The 16,092-nt window shown below is 38.9% G+C and overlaps 1 protein-coding gene and 1 long non-coding RNA gene across 2 annotated transcripts; both read right to left on the reverse strand.

Moving 5' to 3' along the window:
* Positions 1 to 1,262: 1,262 nt before the first annotated feature.
* LOC102808529 (sodium/calcium exchanger 3-like) lies at positions 1,263 to 14,095 on the reverse strand. Its single transcript, XM_078010457.2, has 8 exons — positions 13,429 to 14,095; positions 6,032 to 6,261; positions 4,913 to 5,064; positions 3,721 to 3,956; positions 3,236 to 3,574; positions 2,934 to 3,112; positions 1,921 to 2,268; positions 1,263 to 1,719 (listed from the first exon to the last, which is right to left on the reverse strand). The coding sequence occupies exons 1-8, from the start codon at positions 14,093 to 14,095 to the stop codon at positions 1,474 to 1,476; spliced, it is 2,397 nt and encodes a 798-aa protein (XP_077866583.1). The 3' UTR covers positions 1,263 to 1,473.
* Positions 9,677 to 11,087, reverse strand: LOC146742212 (uncharacterized). The gene is made up of 2 exons (XR_014929832.1): positions 10,880 to 11,087; positions 9,677 to 9,850 (listed from the first exon to the last, which is right to left on the reverse strand). It is a non-coding gene; the product is annotated as an uncharacterized LOC146742212 (long non-coding RNA).
* Positions 14,096 to 16,092: the final 1,997 nt, after the last annotated feature.

Below are 16,092 nucleotides of genomic sequence, written 5' to 3' on the forward strand. Positions count from 1 at the left end.
ATTTGTTGTTTATGCAATCTGTATTTTTGGGTCATGGGCATTGAACTGCAATAAAGATCATTATCATATAAAGCATTGAATAATGATCCCATGAAAGTTCATATTGTTAGATTTGGTTCTCGGTCGATTATTTTGCGTGACGCCGGGGGTGTTACAGTATGCAGGTTTCACCAACGAAAAAGAACATGTAACTAGACCTGTATTATACAGAAATTTCCCACCTACAGGTACTTGTTTGAAAACACATTTAGCTTAAATAAGGGCTGATAAGAGAGGGCCAGCTTCGTCGTATTTAGGCTGCTGCCGCTGCTGCTGATGATGATGGTGGTGATGGTGATGATTATGATGATGATCAGCATCTCTTGCGTCTATTGACGCCATCAAAGCACGTCGTCACCATGCAGATGGCGTGAATTGTAAGAACAGCGTACTGTTAGGGAATACCAAACAACAAATCATCAGAGCTTGGGTTTGAAGGTTACAATTTGACAAAGTATGTAGCCACTTTCTGTCCGAATAGGAGAAAACGCTTTGAACCAGTACATATATGAAGCAAAGATTGTCTGACAAACATGAATGCATAATCGGATATTTTTGATATCTTAAGGCTGGCCGTCTCGTTTCGCTGTTCTGATGTCACGTGACTAGTTCACACCATTATGTGGCAATGGTGGTTTTCACAGTGTTTGCTTTTTTGTTCTCTGCACACATTTTGCTGGTAAGGTGCTATAAACACCAAGCTTCCAGTTAGCTACGTTGGGTGGCCTGAGTACGCTCCGCCACGTCGTGTCACGGGTGACTGTCAAATCTCAAATAAAACATTGTTTTTTCACACACTGAACCCGCCTACTGTCATTCCACTTGTCATCACGAATAAATCAACTGATAGTATTATCACGTAGTTTTTAAACTTTGTTGTGTGTTTTATTTCTGTTTTGGGGCTGGTAGGGGGGATCGTAACCCATTGTGGTGAGAACCAGTGAGACTGGCCTACTTGCAGGGTCCCAAAGCTTAACGTTGTACGTTTTATTGCTTTCATTTACGTTACTTGTCCTTGTCGAACTGCTTATTAAAAATCACTACATTTGTACGTAATAGCAGACACGAAAGCACAACAAACGACCACTACGACCGACTACTGAATATAGAGTATAATATAATTTATTTATATCAATCCACCACTGAGAACGTGGGTACGTTCATGTGGCATCCTGAAAATGTAATGTGTAACACCGTGTACCAATAGACAAATGCGAGCACAGTCATGTTTCTACTCAACAACGGTTATGTTTAATTTATTATTATATCAATAAATTACAAAACAACACTGAAACATCTCTTCGCTGCCACAGTAAATGTTGACCAATTCTGTTTGAGATGTTGGTGAATTCGACGACAATACAAAACCTAATTCACTATATTTAACATTGCACACATCTCCCGTTATAAATAATATTGGGAGCTTTGGAATATCTAAGTGGAAATAAAAGAAAATACCCCATCGGCATAAAGTGCAGTAAATATGACAAACATCAACCACAGTATTATGAGTATGAGGCCAGATATCAGTTTAGGCACAGCGGGTCCACCGAGCTCAGCATTGCCGCATGCAGGTAGTAGCCTTCTTAGTACAAGTATACCAATGCATATGATAGCGAACATACAATAGACTGGGATGCTCACTATTAATGTATCGATGGGAATCTCAAAATATCGGCCCTGTAAAGAAAATGGATATAATTGTTCGTTATGAGTTCTACGTTACTCGTACATTACGTAATTTTCGATATAAAGTAAGGTCGACATTCGTACCGATAGTGGCGCTCTATAACCATTCGACAATAATCAGGCGTGGGCGTCAAGCATTTATTATAGCAATTACGAAAAAGGTCACGACTGGATTACGTTGATTAGTCTAACCTTAGATGTCCAGTAGATTGATGACAACAGCCACGGCAGACCAAGACCGAGATACACCATAACTGCACTGTTGCCCATGGTAACGCCAATAGAAGAATCCGCATATTTATCACTTTTCGCTGCTAGTCTATTGGCCATTAAGTCAGGTACACTTGTACCCAACGATATGAAGACTGATGTGAATGTGACTGCAGTGACTGAATCATTGAGCCCAACCATACATCCAAATGTCTTCGTCATGTCGACCAGCGTTGCCATGACGATACCAACTAAGACCAAGCCTGTTATAAGTGAGATAATGCCATTTGTGTTGAGAAAAGATGGAGGTGGAACACACGCTCCTAGCACCTATGAAAAAGAACACGAAAGGCCTGAACTTGTAGTATGCTAGTATATGAGATTGGATTCGTGCGTTCGGTTTGTTTCGTTTAATCACGTGTAACGTGTTTTGCTCAGAGCAAACACGCCATAATCATGATCGTACAAATCGAGTGACCCCCAGTTTTATGATTTTTTGCCGTTTTAGAAAAAATAGACCATTTTTGGTGTAAAACACCAACTTTGGAGACAAAAAGCTCCTCCAATGTCGATCTTATTGTGTCTAGCTTTCATCTAGCGACGGAGCACTTCTGTTGATTACGATAATTCAATAAATTCCTGATAGTGTATCATTAACCGCGGGTCTCAAAACGGGCCAAATTTAATCCATTATTGGCGTTATAATATCGGTTGCTTTTTTTATTACATTATTGGTAGCGAATTGTTACATGGCCGGTTTTTGTTACAATATCGGTTAAATCCTGTCAAATTATCGGTAATTATTACATTATCGGGTCCAACAACTCCCACCAAAAATCCAAGTGAGTACCCACATCGATAACATCTCGATTTGATCCGACAGGTTTCTGAATAACGAATTCGCGACCACTCCGCCATTTCATTTTTTTTTTTTTTTTTTTTGTAATTTGTTGATTTGGTGAAAATATGTACTATATAATAATTTGGTAGTTTACCTTCCAGAAAAATGAAACAAAATGCATTATGTAATCGAGTGGAGTCGCATTCTCTGTATTCCCACCATTGACATGCATGGCACGTCTGAATTGCTCTCCCCATGTTGAGGTTCCCAGCTTCAGGCGGTCTAAATTTAGATTTGTCAGATCCACCACTTTGTCCACTAAATCCCTGTATTCTGAAGACGGTTAGAACAAAAAAAACATAAATGAGATTGAATATGTGAAAATATCAACGCCAACTGTAAACTACAAATAGTGGCATTGTAGGAATATCAATATTGTGTTCTAGTCTGGCTCACCGTCATCGTTAAGTATTGTTACGGTTGTACGGAAAACCTTTCCAAGTCCAGCGCCCCCACGAGGCGCACTTAGCTCCACTTCGAACTTTTCGTCTTTCTCGTACTGTTGATCATCAATGATACGAATGTGAAGCATCTTCTTTGTTTCGCCGTGTTCAAATACCACCTCCCCTTCTCCGCCTTCGTAATCTTTACGATGAATTGCTGTTTTGTCTGTCGTCCTCCACTTTACACTTACTCTACCTTTAGCGCCACTTTTTCTCATGATAGGTAATTGAGCAATTCCAATGTTTTCTTTGAATAAATATGTAGGCTTGTCAAACTCTAGAAGTCCGTAACCTGAACATGGCATATTGGTATAAAGAAATGGAATATTACAATATTATATGCTTAAACAATACTAGCTTTACAGCTCTTTGGTTCTTTTTTTTGTAAAGTATATGGGTAGTACGTTCCCGACACTAGAGGGCGTGAATTCAACTTACCATCGTTGTCCATTATTTTAATTTCGGTGATATTTTGTTTGCCTAGCTTAACATCACTGTTACTATCGTCGTTGTGACACAGTTTGACATAAAAAGATTCATTCGGTTCACAAGTATTGTCATCAATTATCTCGATATCCAGGTTTAATGAACGCTGCCCTGCTTCCATAATAAGTACCCCTCGACGAGCAACAAAATCTACACCGGCTTCCGCCGTGCCACTGATCGTTTCGAACCTAAAAGTAATGGCAACATATTACATGTATTCTTAATAGTCACATGCAGAACGATCATACATTCGAAAAGTAGACATGAAATAGATTTCATTTTTTCTCACTATTCAGGTATCATTGTTGTTTCCTTAGAAGGTGACAGTCGTTGGGCCACGCATGCGTGAGATATATGGGTCTCATTGAACTTGCTTGCAGAATTTGTCATCGAAATCTCAACAGACAAGCAAGCAAGCAAGTCCAGGGTCTCATATAAACACAGATGGCGACTTTGACTGTTGCGCAGATCAACGAGTACAAACTGAGACGTTACCAAGCTTTGATTAGGTTTTTTTTTTGGAAGGTATCGAACGGAGTCATCGGCGGTAATTAGCGCAAGTCGCACCCAGGTCAAACCTCATATTATGATTTCCATTAGAAGAGCGCATTGGAGAGTTGGAAAATCAATGTCTTGAACACAAATGTCACACATGCGCAGCGCGACGACCACCGCCCTTTAAACTGTAGAATATATTTTAGATATATCTTGTGTTGAATACTGTAAAAGCTAATACATTTAAAAGCTAAATGTACGAAGTAACATAACCTTAGTTTTTTTTTAACAGAATACAACAATCTCACTGTGAGAAACTAGCTACATAAGATTAGCTAAATTAGCTGAAATAACACGATAATCATTAGCTAAAGGACGCAATAATGCGCAATGGTGATCAGCAGGAAATATAATTTCTATTGATAAAATCAGATTTGAAGAAGAGCGCATCCACTTTGAATCGATACTTCATATTGATTAGTTCCAGATGGTTTTAAAATAAATATTCACAATTATAACGTGATATTGTATTTTCAATCTAAATCCCGACGAGGATAACGAGACATCATGATGTGATGTAATGTAATGTTAGTCATTGAGTGACATAGTGTACTTATGGCTAAATTGTCATGTCTATACACAGGCTTACCTAAATAAAATCACTTTATCATTGTTTCCTTTCCTTAAGATCTTAAGAGAGACCCGTTTTTCGTGTTCATGGATGGCATACACAGGAGACGAGAATTCGACGACAGATCCGTCAAACGGACCTTCTCCGAGTCCTTCCCCTGTTATATTGGTCTGCAAAATGCACAAGCCATAGTTATATTGACGTTATAGTGTTTAATTTAATAAAACATGTTTCCTTGTGTTTCGTTGAGATTGTGTACAGTCATAAAAGGGCGGTAGTCGTCGAGCCGCGCATGGGCGACATTAGTGTTGATAAACATTGATTTTCTAATAATGCAATGCGCTTATCTAATGAAATCACGAATACAAGTTGTGCCCTGGGCACCACTTGCACTAATTACCGCCGGCAACTTCTTCGATACCTTCCAAACATCAAAAAAAATACCTAATTAAAACTTGGTAACTTCTCAGTTTATGTGCGCAACAGTCAAAATCACTATTTTTGTTTATACGAGACCCATATCTCGCGCATGCGCGGCGCGACGACTACCGCCCTATAATAATAATAATAATGTTTATTCAACCTTTGTATCGGCAGCATGAAAACAGTAATACATATATTTAAATTACATTCATCATTTCTTTTCTATATTGCCATAAATCAGTTACATATTTCCTAATTAAAGCTGATGAGGTATTTCCCACATTTTCATTTATGTTCCATAGTGTATTACCAAAAAGGAAATTGAACCTATAATTCAACCCCCCTGAAAGAAAACTATTCATTAGTGATGAAGATTCAACATTGTTTCTTAGTGAGGTTTCTAATGCTAAGTAAAATTCCTTTCTAATATGATTAGATGACGTACAAAGATAAAGAAAGTGGTAAATGTCTTCTTTGCCCTGATTGCAGACTCCACAAATTCCATTACCCCTGTAATTTTCCCATCCCATTTTGTTACCTTCAAGATCTAAAGAGTTTGACCTAGTGATTAAGTGATTAAGTTCGTGTGATCAACATATAAATCATGCGCCCGCGCCTACTGGGGTGAGGGTTGAGGTATTAATCGCACATACCCAAATTAAAGGAGTCTATGCGAAAGGGTACTATCGGTCTTGTATAAATCATTTGACTTACATTGCTTTTAGGCTTGACTTGTGGTATCAACCTTTCACTTCCGGTGACGTTTCGTGTCGCCCCAACGTAATACCATGCAGCTGACCTCCTTATATGTGCATTTGCTTTTACCGTTGCTATGGCAGCAGCCTCTTCTACAGTCCGCCGGGAACCACCTGCATCTTTAATAACACTGGCAATACTGCGTGCATTGACGCTGCTAGTAGTGAGGGGATCACCATTTTTGTCAACTGAAAAGAAACACATAGATACGTTAATTTTATTTTAATCAAACCGTATCGATTTTTTTTAGCTGATAACCATACATGTTTCAGCCTAAATTGAACACCATTACCAGCACAATAGTGATAGTCGAGATACCCATCAACGACGCCATTATTTAAAAAATAGTGCATGATTGGCTACTAAGCCCTAATACATAATAGTCAGACCAATCAGAGAGTAGCTTGTTTTTACGACGTATAGAATTCTACGTTGTATATATGCCTTAATTCAGTGTGGGCAGAATTGACTTTAATGTACATTGTCTAGTAAGCAATTGGCTACAGGAAACGAATTCACAAGCCACCTTGATGCGACTAGAACACGCTAACCGCAAAACCACGTCACATGGCATGCATATAGTTAGGGTGATTGATGAAGAATATTCTGTTTACTACTAAATGATTTAGAGGACTCTGTGGATACATTATATGCACGGCTGTTGTAATAAATTACACAGGTTTCGTTGTCGCTGGGAGTTATATTAGTGTTTGAAAGTGGTTTCCTAAAGTGCGTGTGTGTGTTTAAATCGATATTTATTGGATTAATCAAACAACGTTATTATAGCTACGTTATTTTAAATAACAGAATCTGCAAATTATTCATGATAATGACACATAATATACACCACGGTTACTTTTTTAGTAACCGTGTATACACGTATATCATCGAATTACAGCCGGCAATGAAGCCCTACGAGAACTGAAACTGAAGTCCCACTTGCGTGGTCACCGTTTTGAGACTGGTGATGACGTCATCCAGGCTGTTGGGGCCTATCTAAAGGATAAAGATGAAACCTTCTTCCAGCATGGAATAGGAAAACGGGAACATCGATGGACAAAGTGCATTGAACTTAGAGGGGACAAATAGTGTAAGAAAAATCTTCCTTCTGTAACGTTTTATGAGGAAGCCTGAGTACTTATCGATCACCCCTCGTAGATATTTAATGATATTATGTCTCCACGTGACCTCGAGGCATACACACCCAAACACAAAGTTGTCGCCATGGTGGCGGGTTTCTATTACACGTTCTACATTGCTTTAGGGAATGGTTATTACCAAACGCTTCAGCGTGGTATTAAGAGTTTGTTTTCAGGGGTGGGTGATACCAAGGTGGGAAATGGATGCACATATGGGGTTAATTCCTTGAATTTCAGGCTGAAATACAATATATAGTGTTTTCATGTTTCGTCTGATATTTCTGTGGTATTCTGCTGCTGTAAGTAATGCACGATTTGTTCCGAAATTCAGTATATTGTGTGTATTCCAGGGTTATTCTTTTTTTGCATAAAACACCCCTATTTTTTAGTGGCAGAGTCGAATAGTCTCACTCCCACTGGGAAATCTGCATTGTTGCTTGAATGTGAGCTAATTAAACACATTTTCCAGACCGGCGAAAGAGTATGCAACAGCCAATTTTAACAGCCTGTCACATGATTTTACTCTGAATGTCAACATGAAAAGAGGCTAGTCCATTTTACGCAGGAGTAATTGGGAGTAGAATATGTGAGGGATAGTATCAACAGAGATGTGTATAGTGAAAAGTAATATCTATCCTTCTTTTGCATCTCTGAGCATTTCTGTTTTAGTATATTGGTTTGAAAATGTTGAACTTGCATGATTTGCAATGTGTTTTTTTTTTACTGGGACTCCCCTATTGATCGAATCCCGGGTTTGAACGAGAACGGCACACCACGTGATTCGCTTGAATACAATGCTGATGCCAAACATGCCGTGTTACTGTGGTACTCCACTGACGGGATGACTTACTAGTACTGCATGCTACAACTTCGCTTGTGATGTTGCTTGTTAGCCATGGATTAAATGAATCTTGATTACCAGTCAAATGTTGCTCATTTGACGTTGGTAATCTTTATATGGAACTGGGTAACGTCGCAACGTCGCTAGCAGAAACCTCCTGGTACTTCGTACTATGATAAAACTCAGTCAACATACATCAAGTTCTCTCAATCGTAGTATTCCATGTGATGTACACCTAATATGCCAAAAATGTTGCTGAACGATTTGAACTGAATAAAAATAGCAGACGAAAATTTGTTTACAAAATAAAAATACTTCGGTTGCCAATGAAAACCGGCAAAAAACAAGCAATATGTTTTCGGCTGTTATCATGGTAGGACATGAACGTGAAGCTAACGTCTGTTTATAACTAAAACCGGGCACCTTATACGAGGTTCGCAAAATAACATGGCAGTCATTAGAAGTCACTTTATTTTGTTGTTAGAACGTATTCAGCCGTTAAATGTATTATTTCCAACCGTTTTGCGATAGTATTTTCTAGATTGGAGGCAGCATTTACATTTTATTCAAAGTTCAAAGTTGTGTTGGGATTACGTTGACAGTGGTAACAATGTCGGCGCTGGTGATCTCTTACCAGTGCGCAACGTAGCCAGAATAAAAGGCATGATCATTTGGGCACTGCTATTACAAGACTGGTAGGAGGCAATAAATTTGGCGAAAGTATTCAAAAAACAGATTTTGGCTGTTGCCATGGTAGCGATGGGTCAGGATTGTTTTTCCAATTAGTGATGGTACGACCTGCCTGTCAAGTATGAACAAAATCAGCCAAGCCAAAAAAAATCACAGAAGAGTTAAAAAGCCATTCCTATTGAACAGTTACTCGGGGTCAACTTTCTCATTAATGAAAAAAGATATCAAAAATTCAAATAGTAACTTTTTGCCCACACTCAAGCCGAGTACAATGAGCTATGTCTGAGGTGTTGTATCACAGGGAGTTGGACAAACTTATGTATTTTAATAAACTATTGAATAATAAAATGTTATATAACTTTTCTTTTACCCCCCTCCCCTTCCTGGTATCTATTTCAAGTATTTTTGTCAGGTTCAAATCGTTCACCAGCATTTTTGGCATGTTAGATGCACATCACATAGAATACTAGGATTGGGAGAACTTACTGTTTGTTGACCACCTGGAAACTGAGTTTTATAAATCTTGAAGGACTCTCGGAAGATCCACCCGCTGCCTGGACCCGCAGTAAAATCTCCGATTAATATGGAGCCGCAACCATCAACATCGATATACCCAATCTGATTAAAATCTGATGTAGTGTACGGGCTTTAATTATTTTGGCTATGAACTTATTTTAATTTTATTTTTTATTACTTTTGTTATTAATGCCCTTTTATTTTATTATTTTACTTTGATTTTTTTTTAATTCTGCCCTACCTACATCTGATCCGACGCCAATATAAGTCCCGTTCAAATCTCGCGTAAGTAACAGCCAATCACAGCCCCCCTTTTATACAGGCTGTCGGTTGCTTACTTTTCAGTGTAGCGATACTCTACGGGCAATCTTTCTGTACATTATATTTTGCCCACTTGAATAAACCATTAATAGAAAATTGCTAGTATATTTTTATTTGCAAAAGAAATTCCTCAGCATTTTACAATTTTTGTCATTACATTGAATATTTTTTTCACTTCCAACAAATGTGTACACTTCCAGATACATCTTCGCCAGCCAAGGTTTGTTCATTCAGTCATCGCTTCAATTTTACATCACTGAGCATAATTAACTAGAATGGAAGCAAAAAAATAAGTAAATCGTAATGATTAGAACACTGTAAACAGCTATAGTAAACAATGCAAACTGATTTTAAATTGTATAATGGTCACCGGCCCACGGCATCGACGCAGAAAATTGGAGCAAACAAATATTTCCTGATCAATTGCGATGTGTTCCAAATAAAAAATATTTTATTCCAGTCCAAATCAGCTCAATTACTTTAATAAAGAGTTATTGCATAATGTACAAAATGATGATACAATTTGATGAATATTTACAGCTACGGCTTCAATACCGTAGACGATGTTGGCCCGATCTTCAACAAAACATCACCCGTCTCCAGGGCAGGTAGCCCTGCGTACAGTGCTGTGTGTACGGGACGCGTTCGGTTGATAGATGTCCCCACCACAGCCCTGCGTACCTCCATAGACAAAGTCCGGGAGGGAGCGCACCGTAATTGGTGCGCAAGTTAAAAATAAGTAGTTTCCCAGCCGAAATCGGTTGAAATGACGAGAGTTATCCGTAACAACCATTACAAAGTTATCTGAAACTGAAATGTCTTTAAAATGCGACTAGTAAAAACGGACAAAATGTAAACGCGTAGGTACATTTTTAATTTCATTCACGCAAGAGAATGTGTTTGTTTTTAGGTCAAAGTAGCCGATTTCATCCACAATTGGACTCCGAACTGGGAGTTCTGGATATATCTGGTGATCGATCACCATTTTTGGTACCTGGGCATGCTATTTCATTAAAAAAATTATATTTTTCAAAGTCCCGTACTTTGTCTATGGAGGTACGCAGGGCTGTGGTGGGGACATCTATCAACTGAACGCGTCCCGTACACACAGCACTGTACGCAGGGCTACAGGGCAGGCGACTGGAAAAAGACACTGGTCACGGTGTTCGGTCGAAACGGTGGAAACAAAATCGTCACTCCCAGAATAACTATGCAAAATAACGATCTAAAGTCGAACCATTCGAGCCACAATATTAACATAAAAATGACTTTCGTTGCATTTGACAATGATAAACTTACCGTAAAGCCGTGTTATTCTCGGTCGCTAACGTCGGTATAATCCGCCATTTTATTTGAGTGTTTGCCACCCGACTCCGCCCGGTGACGTCATCATGTGCGCTATAGAAGGAGGTCTATGATTCGTTGACTAAAATCGTCGATAGTGGGTCTCGTTGAAATCTCGTTACATAGGCATCGGCTCAGATGTAGGTAGGGCGGAATTAAAAAAATCACAAAATCAAAATCAAAGTAAAATAATAAAATAAAATAAAATAAAATAAAATAAAAGGGCATTAATAACAAAAGTAATAAAAAATAAAATTAAAATAAGTTTATAGCCAAAATAATTAAAGCCCGTACACTACATCAGATGTTAATCAGATTGCGATATACCATGAGGTTTCTGCTGGCGACGTTGCGGCGTTACTCAGTTCCAAATAAAGATTACCAACGCCAAATTAGCAACATTTAACCGGTAACCAAGACTCAGTCTATCCACGACCAGCAAGCAACATCACAAACGAAGTTGTAGTGTGCAGCTCACGAGTTAGCCCTGCGTACAGTGCTGTGTGTACGAAGACGCGTTCAGTTGATAGATGTGGGGACATCTACCAACCGAACGCGTCCCCGTACACACAGCACTGTACGCAGGGCTACTCACGAGTCAGCGACGACCGATGTCAACGAAAGTCATTCCGTCAGTGGAGCATGGAGTATCGCAGTTGCACGGCATGTTTGCCAATGCACAGATCTGTGGAGGAACTTTTAACTTCAACATAAACCGTGTATCGTAGTCGCCCAGTTTAAGTTCTGGTTCTGTCGTGGACCCAAAGGGCGACAGTCGTCGTGTCGCGTCCTGTTCGATACGGGACTCATAGCGACGTATATAACGCGTGTAAAATACATTGTTTATTTACATGAAATTCGAACACGCGCTGCGCTACGACCACCTCGCTTAAACATCCACGAGTTTAATATTTATTCGGACAATGACTCAAATTAGACGTCTGATTATTTTATTTTCACACGTACAGCGACACGCGTTCTACACTGACAAGCGTTGCTAGGTCGCAGCACTGTCTTGGAGCATATTAATGGGCAATTGGGTTCCCCGACCTAAATTTCTATCCCGGTTTGTTGCACGTTCTTTTTTTAATATGAAATAATCAAATATGGGACATATGTATAATAACAGAACCCCACACCCTCCCCGTGGCTTCGCTCGTGAAAGTATGGCAGCAGGATACACCGCATCACTCGTGAAAATAACTTCCATACGCAATGAAAGCCACGGGGAGGGTATCTGTCATAATACTTCATTATCACTGAAAACATTTTTTAAATAAACTACTAGTACCTCGTCTTTATGTCAACTTGCAGTTATTCGTTGCCTACATCAGTGACTTCAAAATATATGTTTCAATCTTAGGAATTTCACTCGCTGTTAATTACATGGGAGTGCCAGTCTTTAATGAATTCCTATTGTCATGTCAATTTCTTGCGATTACTCGGAACATTAAGCTGTAACCACATACCGCCTAGGTGCTGTAATTAAATCCTGGTGTAAGCACCATATGAACTATGAACAATGCATGTGAAGCCAGCTGTGGGGTATATTCAATCCTATAGATTTCTCATTGTTTGGTAACTATTTGCTGCAAATGCAACAAAAATCAATACAAAAATATTACCCACACAGTATTCTACAGGTTACTTGTTGTATTAGTATTTCTTGAAATGGACAACGAAACCTATAATACGTGAAAAATTACTGAAAGTTTGAGGTATTTCATGTGACCTATGTTCGTCTCAGCCACAACTCACAGACCCCTGCCATTAAATCCTCGGTCTAAATTCACATACGGTACAAGGTTCAAGTGTTCGTACTGACAAATTAAATGCTGTGGAATACTTTATTTTCGCTTGGAATTAATTTCCCTATTTTCGCTGAAGGGATGATTCACTGAAAATTTAATCCAGCGAATATATATTTTTTCTATGTTTTACATTCAGCTTTTCAAAAATCAGTGAAAAATAAATTCCATACAAAACGCTTAAAAAAGTGTTTTCAGCGAAAATTAATTCCAGATAAATAAAAGTATTCTATAGTAACATGTGTTACTGTTAAGGCACTACTACGCTAATATCGAGATGTTCATCTGTGTATCTTAACATTACTGTTATGTTATGTGGCAATGTGGTGAAGTTTCGTATTAGACTATATCACGGAGCTACCTTCTTTTTTATCGCCATTAGTATATTTAGTTTCAACAAAACTTATTTCAAATTTGACGTGTATTAGTTTGGTGCAATCATTGCAAATACACATATACAATTATTATGTGGTTATCTGTATTAGTCGGTCATCACCTGGCGAATGCGCATGCGAGAAAATCATAGACCCTGAAAAAATCTATGGTGAAAAATAATTAATTTTGTTGTTGTATTAAGTAGGGACTTACGAACAGACTTCCCAACTAGCACCCCTAGTAAAATAACAACAGCAGCAGTAATATATTTAAAAATAGAGCATAATCTTGCTTTACAATACAACAAATGGCTTATCTCACCTGTAGGCTGTATTAACCAATGCTGCGTTTTGGATACCTTCTTGCGTCTGTATTTGTTGTCAATAATATAGACCAATAAAACGAGAACGGGGTACAGAGTCAAAGTTAGAAACGCCTCCCAGAGTTCAATGACCTGGGGTGAGATTACTGTTAAACTAATAAAAACCCACAAATATGCAAATAGTGAGAAAACCAATACTAATATGAAATAGGGTTTAGCTTTCTTAATGTATCGTGTCTTTGGTGACGGTATGACCATGATACAAACACCTGTTATGAAGAGAAGACTAAACGCGGACGATCCCACGATGGTCGCTGTTCCGAGTTCTCCTGAGTAGAATTCACTAGCTATTATCTCAATCGTGGCTAGCATTATTTTGGGTATTGCGGTTCCAAAGGCGATTAACGTCATATTGGCGACAGCGCCGTTCCAGTATGGTATTTGGACTTTCTTAAACTTGCCGGGGTTATCCGGGTCTGCTTTTAGTTCAGTTTTTGATATGCTTGTTATCACCTCTATCGCGGCGAGGGGGACTTCCACGATGATGGCGATGCCGACCAGACACCACAGTAATCCGACGAAATATAAAATGAGTCGCAAAGGTATTGACAATCCTGATTCGTCAATCAGTGGAAGAATCCAGCCGTCTTCCAGGCAGTTTGGCATGGTGAATGTTTACTATTGAGTTACGACCAGGCTCGGTTTTACACCTTATTAAATTACCCACGCAACGGAAATGTCTTGGAGCTTGAGGTACAGAAGTAAGCATAGGTCTTCATTCCATTTTGTTAATGGAAACGTCAGTAAGGCCCGGGAATGTGTAGTTCACCAATGATTTCCGCTCAATTCAGTAAATATTTGTAGTGTGGACTAGCGCGGACGAGACTCGCGTTACAACAGTGCAATGTCTTCAACCTGTTGGATTTCGCAATAAAACATATCCCTTTAACACGAGGGTCGTTACCATGGGGAAAGTTGTAAATCCTTTTACTCAACAAAACATTTGCATATCTCCAACAATGACGTCGTTAAAGAAGAATAGATATAAATAACTATGAACAACAACGAAATTACGTAACGATTGTTGATACCATTATAAGCCGCAATTGCGGGAAATCAAATCGATCTGTTCCGCAATACAATGCAACTAAACATATCTGCTGTGCAATACATAATTACACTCAGTAGTTAGTCGGCAGACATTCTATAAAACGCTTAAATATTTATTTAATGTTACAGATTCACAATATTTGTGTGTGTCCTTTGGGTCGAGTGTAATAAGACTTACATGCGAACTCATAACTAGGGGTTCCGGGGCATGCTCCCCCTTAACAAATTTGAAATCTAGACCCTCTGAAACGCTATGTCCTGCATTTTGTGGGGCAAATTTTGCTGACACAAATTGTTTCAGCTTGATTGTTTTCCTCTACCCCCCCCCCCCGTGCCGCAGCCACTGACCCATAAGTCGATGCGTTTTAGTGTGGTTGTTATTGTCGCTTGCGACTCAGTTCCCGCGTTCCAGTGTGACCCCTTCGCTTTAAATATATATTAAAGCGAATAACTTCCCATTTTCAATTGAATCCTCGCGAACTAATACATAATCACAGACACTATAGACAATGTAGAATAAATATACTGACAAATGACATATAACAAGTTTTTTCTCTTGACAGACACATGAGACACTTACCATACAGACTCGGTACGTATAAGCACTGGTACTTGGTATAAGTTTCCAGCAGAAATGTGTATTCTCTAAACACCCTCCACCACTTGCAGCGATTTTTAGAGTTTTTTTAATGTTTATGTAACAGTTTTATGCTTAACCAAACAAACGGATATGAATTGTCTCTCTTCGCTCTGACCATTCATCACAATTAATTAACATTAATTTTTTTCAATGATTGGTGTGCACTTGCCTTGTTAAAAGACCATCTATGATAGAGGGGTTGTGCCCCGTTATATGATAATTTAACTTATCCACTGCACTGCACTGTACATGAAGCGACGAACCGATAATTTTAGCCCGAGGTGGCCAACGAGGTTTTTTACGATTTAAATAAATTTTATCATTTTATTTGTATTTTCTTTTTCCATTCTTGGAAACTATGGGCCTATCTAGGTCGACGGTGGGTATGGGAGAAAGTTAGTCTAATAGGTAAACCATTTGGGGCAAATTAGGGTCTCCATTTCAACTAATTGTCCGAGAAATGTGTCATCTCTTGGTATATTCTTTTTAAAACGATGTGTCATAGTCAGAAGTATATTGGAACAAGTAATTCTAACGCTTCTTCCAGTAAAAAAAAAAATCGGCAGAAACGTGTGTTCAGTGTTAAACATACTCCATCCCTTTCAGCAATCCAGCAAAGAGGATTTGTAAGAAAATCACCCATTTGACTACCTACCTCGAAAACCCAGATATGGTCATCAAACTACTCACAAAACACAGGTAGAACCTCCATGGAATTAGTTCTCACCATATCCAGTGGCGGATCTGGGAGGGAGAAACCGGGACCCCCCCCCCAGTTGAAAAATGCATTCAATTTGTTTATGCATAATATAAAAAAATCATTAAGCTAGTCTGGCGATTTTAAAGTTTGCCCCCCCCCCCCATACACAAAATCCTGTATCCGCCCCTGATATCTTAAGATTTCGTTTAGTTA

The sequence above is a fragment of the Saccoglossus kowalevskii genome, chromosome 6 (assembly GCF_978046115.1).
Source record: "Saccoglossus kowalevskii chromosome 6, keSacKowa6.1, whole genome shotgun sequence".
In the NCBI taxonomy this organism is placed as follows: domain Eukaryota; kingdom Metazoa; phylum Hemichordata; class Enteropneusta; family Harrimaniidae; genus Saccoglossus; species Saccoglossus kowalevskii.

What these genes read in the sequence shown, in the direction of transcription:
- LOC102808529 (XM_078010457.2), bottom strand. Translation starts at nt 14,095, where the DNA reads ATGCCAAACTGCCTGGAAGACGGCTGGATTCTTCCACTGATTGACGAA. An exon ending in TAAAATAATGGACAACGATG is followed by an intron (nt 3,575 to 3,720) that starts GTAAGTTGAATT and finishes TGCCATGTTCAG; the next exon opens with GTTACGGACTTCTAGAGTTT. An exon ending in TTGTTTCATTTTTCTGGAAG is followed by an intron (nt 2,269 to 2,933) that starts GTAAACTACCAA and finishes TCTTTTTCATAG; the next exon opens with GTGCTAGGAGCGTGTGTTCC.